This window comes from Hordeum vulgare, unplaced genomic scaffold (genome assembly GCF_904849725.1).
Source record: "Hordeum vulgare subsp. vulgare unplaced genomic scaffold, MorexV3_pseudomolecules_assembly, whole genome shotgun sequence".
NCBI classification, from domain to species: Eukaryota; Viridiplantae; Streptophyta; class Magnoliopsida; order Poales; family Poaceae; genus Hordeum; species Hordeum vulgare.
The window spans coordinates 1-7500 of record NW_025422548.1 but is presented as its reverse complement, the minus strand read 5'-3'; the positions used below and the strand labels follow the sequence as shown (position 1 = coordinate 7500).

The 7500-nt window shown below is 31.5% G+C and overlaps 1 protein-coding gene and 1 non-coding gene across 2 annotated transcripts; one reads left to right on the top strand and one right to left on the bottom strand.

Moving 5' to 3' along the window:
- Positions 1-1468: 1468 nt before the first annotated feature.
- LOC123419758 (NAD(P)H-quinone oxidoreductase subunit 5, chloroplastic) lies at positions 1469-2735 on the bottom strand (the record flags this gene model as incomplete). Its single annotated transcript, XM_045107211.1, is given in 1 exon segment — positions 1469-2735. A coding segment is annotated over 1 exon segment (1023 nt), but the record flags the coding sequence as incomplete, so codon positions are not given.
- A 2948-nt stretch (positions 2736-5683) lies between these two features.
- Positions 5684-5763, top strand: TRNAL-UAG. Its single transcript has one exon. It is a non-coding gene; the product is annotated as a tRNA-Leu (tRNA).
- Positions 5764-7500: the final 1737 nt, after the last annotated feature.

Genomic DNA, 7500 nt, shown 5'->3' with positions numbered 1-7500 from the left:
CTCATGATCTTCATATCGATCTATTATCCACCTCTGTATCTATTCTTTCTTAGCTAAACAGGTGGAAGATCTATCCAATTTGGTTATATTATATCATGGACTCGAAAAACGGATCTGAATTTGACTGAAATGCACGATCTTCACAGGTATCACTTTTCACGATACCTAAAAGGTGGAATAGCGATTTTCGAACCATTTCCTATAAGAGAATGGTTTCCATTACTTTGAGAAATGGATTCTTATATCAAACTATAGCTATTGCATTAAAGAAGAAAAGAAACTAATAGAAGTCGAAGACGCGGAATGATAGTGAATAGAGAGAAAGATTCTTCTGATTTTCTTGTTCCTGAAAATATTCTATCTATCTACTAGACGCCGTAGAGAATTTAGAATATTTATGTCTTTCAATTCTCGTACTCGTAATTGGAAAGTTATGGAAGGAGACCCATCATTTTGCAATGAAAACAACATATAAAACTCTGGACAATTTCGAAATCAGGCCAAGCGTCTTAATACATATGCAAAAAAATTCATTATTGGCCCACCATTGATTAGAAGATTTAGCTTGTATGAATCGCTATTGGTTTGATACGAATAATGGCAATCGTTTCAGTATGTTAAGGATACAGATGTATCCACAATTCATTTAGAGTTACTTAATAGTCTATTTCTTATACCATATCTCTATCCCGTGAAATTCTCGAGCCAAAAGATGGATGCCTATGCTGTGTTTCATTTTGCTAAATGATATCAATTAAATGGTGTATCAATTCCATAAATTGCATATAGCAATAAATAAATCAGCAAAATTCTTTCTACTATATTTAGATAGAAGAAACATTTCTTCTATCTAAAATAGTAGAAAGAATGTACCCTTCTATCCAAATCCAATTTGCATCGATAAAAAAAATCCAAATTCCAGTAGTAGATGAATAATTGCAAATTTGTGTGTGTACGAGATTAGAATAACTTCAAAATAACTGACATAATTTTTTATTTTTCCTGATCAGAAAAATACATGAAAAAGAAAGGAGGTAGAAAAATTTTAGGATTTATGGTTAAAGAAGAAAAAGAAGAAAACAGGGGTTCTGTTGAATTTCAAGTATTCAGTTTCACCAATAAGATACGGAGACTTGCTTCACATTTGGAATTACACAAAAAAGATTTTTCATCGGAAAGAGGTCTACGAAGACTTTTGGGAAAACGTCGACGTTTGCTGGCTTATTTGGCAAAGAAAAATAGAGTACGTTATAAGAAATTAATCGGTCAGTTGAATATTCGGGAGCAGTAATTTAATCCTTCAAATTTTTTTCTTGTTTTATTATTTTTTTAGTAGTCTTTATAGTAGTCTTAGATTTTTCATTTTGATGAGCCTCACTTTGAGGAATTCATGGAATAATCCATTTTCATGGAATAATGAATTAAGGAAGAAAGGATATGAGTCTACCGCTTACAAAAAAAGATCTCATGATAGTCAATATGGGCCCTCAACACCCATCAATGCATGGTGTTCTTCGACTGATCGTTACTCTTGATGGTGAGGATGTTATTGATTGTGAACCCATATTAGGGTATTTACACAGAGGAATGGAAAAAATCGCGGAAAACCGAACGATTATACAATACTTACCTTATGTAACAAGGTGGGATTATAGAGAGATTGTAGAAAGGGGTAGGATAGTTATTTTTGCAAGAGACTTGAATTCCTTAACTTAAGAAAGAAAAAAGAATAAAAACACAGATACATAACATAAAAAAAAGAATAAATAAGACGAGATTCGACCTCCCCCTACATATTTAATTTCTTCTCCTATACAAAAACTAGCAAGACCCACTCCATTGGTAATTCCATCAATAACACCCTTATCAAAAAACTCCGTTAGTTCGGTTAACCCTCTTATACCGAGGGTAAAGACCCTAGTATAGAAAATATCTATATAACCACGATTATATGACCAACTGTATATATTTTTTTTTACTTGATCCAAAAATTCTTTTTTAGGATTTCTTTTTACAAAAGAGTTTATTAAATCCAAATTCTGAAAAAAAGAATAAGCAGATCCATAGAAGATATATGCTATGAATAAACCAAAGATAGCTAGAGTTACAGAAGAAATTGCATTAGTAATAAATTCATATGAATTTACAAAAGAATTAGAACTTTCCTGGGTAAAGTTTTTTGAGGGAGTTAACCACTTTGATAATATGGTTAACTCTGCTATTCCATTATCCATTCCTCCATTATCAAAAGAGATTCCTATGAATCCAATGAACAAAGTGAAAAGTAGTAATATAAGAAGAGGAAATAACATAGTATTTCCCGTTTCATGCGGATAGGCAAAAGTGTTTTTAGCCCCAAAAGACGTAGTAAAGGATCCTATCCTATTTCTTGTATTACCTTGAATTTTGGGTATATTTTGTGAAAAAAAAGAAACTCCACTCTTCGTTGTTGATAAAACGAAATCCCTATTCACTCCTTTGGGTATCCTTTTTCCCCATAAGGATATTGAATACAAGGAACTCTCTTTAGTGCTACTGTAATTTTGAAAATGAACACGCAAATACCCACCAAATGTAAGTAAATATATCCGAAACATATAAAAGGCAGTTAATCCTGCAGTAAAGGAAGCTATTATTCCAAAAAAGGGCGAATACAACCAACTATTACTAAGGATTTCATCTTTGGACCAGAAGCAAGCAAGAGGTGGAATACCACAAAGAGAAAGTGTACCCCATAAAAAAGTAGTTCTTGTGATTGGAATGTATTTTCTTAAACCGCCCATAAGAACCATATTTTGACTTTTATCTGGTGAATACCCAACAAGAGGTTCCATTGAATGAATAACGGATCCAGATCCCAAGAACAATAAAGCTTTTGAATAAGCATGAGTGATCAAATGGAATAAAGCAGCTTGATAAGAACCTATACCTAGAGCTAACATCATATAACCCAATTGAGACATTGTAGAATAGGCTAAGCTTCTTTTAATATCTCTCTGAGCAAGAGCTAAAGTAGCTCCTAAGAATAGTGTTATTGTACCTACTAAAGAAATAAAACTCATTATCAAAGGTAAAGATATGAAAAGAGGAAGAAGTCGAGCTAGAAGAAAAATTCCCGCAGCAACCATAGTTGCTGCGTGTATAAGAGCCGAAATAGGAGTGGGTCCTTCCATAGCATCGGGTAACCATACGTGAAGAGGGAATTGTGCGGATTTCGCAACTGCACCAAGGAATAATAAAAAAGCACACAAAGTAGTAAGTAAAGAGTTAATTCCATTATTAGGAATCCAGTTATTAGCGATTTGGAACAAATCCCTAAACTCTAAACTACCTGTTATCCAAAAAAAACCTAAAATTCCTAATAATAGACCAAAATCCCCTACACGATTAGTTACAAAAGCTTTTTGACAAGCACTCGCTGCGATTGGTCGTGTAAACCAAAAGCCTATCAATAAATAAGAACACATTCCCACGAGTTCCCAAAAAAAATAAATTTGTATCAAATTGGAGCTAGTAACCAATCCCAACATAGAAGTATTGAAAAAACTTATATAAACAAAAAATCTCAAATATCCTTCATCGTGAGACATATAACCATCACTATAAATAAGAACCAGGATTCCTACAGTAGTAATTAGTATTAACATAATAGAAGTAAGTGGGTCAATCAAGTATCCAAATTCTAAAGAAAAATCATTATTGACGGTCCAAGACCATAGATATTGATAGATAGAACTTCCATTTATTTGTTGAATAGACAGTTGAACTGAGAATACCATAGCTATACTTAAGAGTAAAACACTAGGAAAAGCCCATATGCGACGAAGATTTTTTGTTGCTGTCGGAATAAGAATAAGGCCAAATCCCATTGACATAATAACTGGAAGTGGGAGAAGAGGGATTACCCATGCATATTGATATGTATGTTCCATAAGAAAAGAAATTGCGATTTTTACTTCAATTTTTCTATAAAATTGTTTCCGATTCACCAAACCAACTCTTATCTCTTTCTGAAAGAATAAATAAAAAGAATAAGAAAAAATACTGGAATTCTTCATTTTTTAAAAATTTATCTCATTGAAATAATAAAAAATGAAGAATGGGTTTAGTTGGTTAAATTCAAAAAGTTAATCAAATAACTTCGTTACCTAGTTATTATCTAAATAAAGATATTTACAAAAAAAAAAAAAGGAATCGTTTTACTTTTTACTTTCTATTCATTTTTATATTTCTTTAAAACAAAGATGAAACAGCTCTCTTGTTCCATAACTGATTGAGTGAATTCCAATGAAAATCTATGTTTATAAGAAATTATCGAATAGTCCTTATGACTATAAATTACCTAAGTTTTAGAATGTCTTGTTTAAGAGACTCAGTATTTTTTGTTTTGATTAGAATTCCTTTCCTTTATGGAATACAATACAATATCATTCTGAGCTTAATTAACTATTTGAATTTTCCCTTCTTTTTATCCCCCCGGGGGATAGGCTTCCATACCATATATCTATATATGGAGTATACTTGATATATAAATAGATATAAATGGGAAACCCTTCTATATATTCTATATTATTAAAACAAAGTATAAAATATATACAGAAAAAATGTTTAAAAATTCTTGTCTTATCCGCATTAGACAAAATGAAGTAAAAAATAATTCACAATTTCAGTATCTTTCAGTATCTAAGTATAAATACTAATAAAAACAAGAAAGAAGGATTGATTTGCAGCAATAGATGTCTTTCACATACAACTAGAAAAAAGTAATTTCCTTTTTGAATGGCAGTTCCAAAAAAACGTACTTCAATGTCAAAAAAGCGTATTCGTAAAAATATTTGGAAGAAAAAGACTTATTTTTCCATAGTACAATCTTATTCTTTAGTAAAATCAAGATCATTTTCCAGTGGTAATGAGCATCCAAAACCAAAGGGTTTTTCTGGGCAACAAACAAACAAATAATAAGATTTTGGAATAATATGAATTGATTTTTCAAAAAAGAATTCCAATTATTTAATAATTTGGATTCTTCTTTGAATGTACTTTTATGTGTCGAATTACTTCGGTACAATATTCTTATAACAAACCCCTCTTATATATACAATAAAAAAAAGTTTTGTTTGGTATACTGTGTGCTAAGTATTCTTTTCCTATCAATGAACTTTTCATAATTTTCATAATAGAATGCTCATATTTTATTATGAAAATTATGAAAAGTGGAGTATTCTTACAATAGGACTTACAACTTCCACCTATCTTATCCAAAATCATAAGGTTAGTAAATCTTATTAATAAGAGCATAAAGACTTTCATTCTAGAAATTTTTCAAAAATCCAAAAAGCCTTTTCTATTTATCCATTTTAATTTCATCATTAAATAGAAACCCTTTTGGATTTTTTTCATTGTATTGAAAGAATTTTCAAAATTTAAACGATAAATTAATTAGAAAAAATTAGTTCTATATCTATAATTGCAAGTTAGAAAAAAGAAGTTCCAACTCTTTCAACCAGTGTTTCTATTGGGCAAAGCAAGAGTTTATTGTAAAAAAAAAATGGAAACGATACTACCAAACGAAGTCCATTTTAATGAAAACTCTAATGTTCCTAAATTTTATGGACTTTCCCAATATCGACGATTCCCGAGATAATAGCTATTATTCTTTTAAGTTACCTATTATTTGAAGTTAGCCGCCATGGTGAAATTGGTAGACACGCTGCTCTTAGGAAGCAGTGCTCAAGCATCTCGGTTCGAATCCGAGTGGCGGCATTCTTGAAAAGGAATACAATAGATTAGAAATCAATTCGAAATTTACAATTTTGTAATGGGACCTTCCCCTTATGCTATTTGCAACTTTAGAACATATACTAACTCATATCTCTTTCTCAACGATTTCAATTGTGATTACGATTCATTTGATAACCTTATTAGTTCGTGAACTTGGGAGATTACGTGATTCGTCAGAAAAAGGAATGATAGTTACTTTTTTCTCTATAACAGGATTCTTAGTTTCTCGTTGGGTTTCTTCGGGACATTTTCCATTAAGTAATTTATATGAGTCATTGATCTTCCTTTCATGGGCTCTGTATATTCTTCATACCATTCCTAAAATACAGAACTCTAAAAATGATTTAAGCACAATAACTACGCCAAGTACTATTTTAACGCAAGGCTTTGCCACGTCGGGTCTTTTAACTGAAATGCATCAATCCACGATACTAGTACCTGCTCTACAATCTCAGTGGTTAATGATGCATGTCAGTATGATGTTATTAAGTTATGCAACTCTTTTGTGCGGATCCTTATTATCTGCCGCTATTCTAATCATTAGATTTCGAAATAATTTCCATTTCTTTTCTAAAAAGAAAAAAAATGTTTTAAATAAAACATTTTTCTTTAGTGAGATTGCATTTTTTTATGCAAAAAGAAGTGCTTTAAAAAGCGCCCCTGTCCCTTCATTTCCAAATTATTACAAATATCAATTAACGGAGCGTTTGGATTCTTGGAGTTATCGTATCATTAGCCTAGGATTTACCCTTTTAACCATAGGTATTCTTTGTGGAGCAGTATGGGCTAATGAGGCCTGGGGATCCTATTGGAATTGGGATCCTAAGGAAACTTGGGCATTTATTACTTGGACCATATTCGCAATTTATTTACATAGTAGAACAAATCCAAATTGGAAGGGTACGAATTCTGCACTTATAGCTTCGATAGGATTTCTTATAATTTGGATTTGTTATTTTGGTATCAATCTATTAGGAATAGGTTTACATAGTTATGGTTCGTTTACATTAACACCTAAATGATTACATAAAAAAAAACGTTCATGAAATGAACGTTTTTACTTTTATATTTTATTTGAGAACCCCTTGAGCGCCTTCTCAAAGGGTTCTCAAAAATTCGAGATAGATCTAATTATACTTTTTTACTTATTTCTGCATTAATAGAGCAGACTAGTAAAAAAAACCAAACCTATTTAGGATAATAATTGGATAAGAGAGCCTCTACCCTGTCAACGGATAGGGAGAGAACAAAATCTGGATAAATACCAATTCCTATTACTGGTAAAAAGATACAGATTAAAATAAAGAGTTCTCGTGGTCCAGAATCCACAAAATTTGCGTTTGGAACATTAAATAGCTTGTATCCATAGAACATCTGGCGTAACATAGATAATAAATAAATAGGAGTTAATATCATTCCAATTGCCATTACAAAAGTAATTAGTGCTTTTGGCATTAACAAAAATTTTGGACTAGTAATTAGTCCAAAAAATACTACTAATTCTGCGACAAAACCACTCATTCCTGGTAAGGCAAGAGAAGCCATTGAAAAGCTACTAAACATGGTAAAAATTTTAGGCATTGGGATAGATATTCCTCCCAGTTCTTCGAGATAAACAAGACGCATTCTATCAGAAGCGGTTCCTGCCAAGAAAAAAAGTGTAGCACCAATAAATCCATGGGATAATATTTGTAAAATAGCTCCATTGAGTCCAATGTT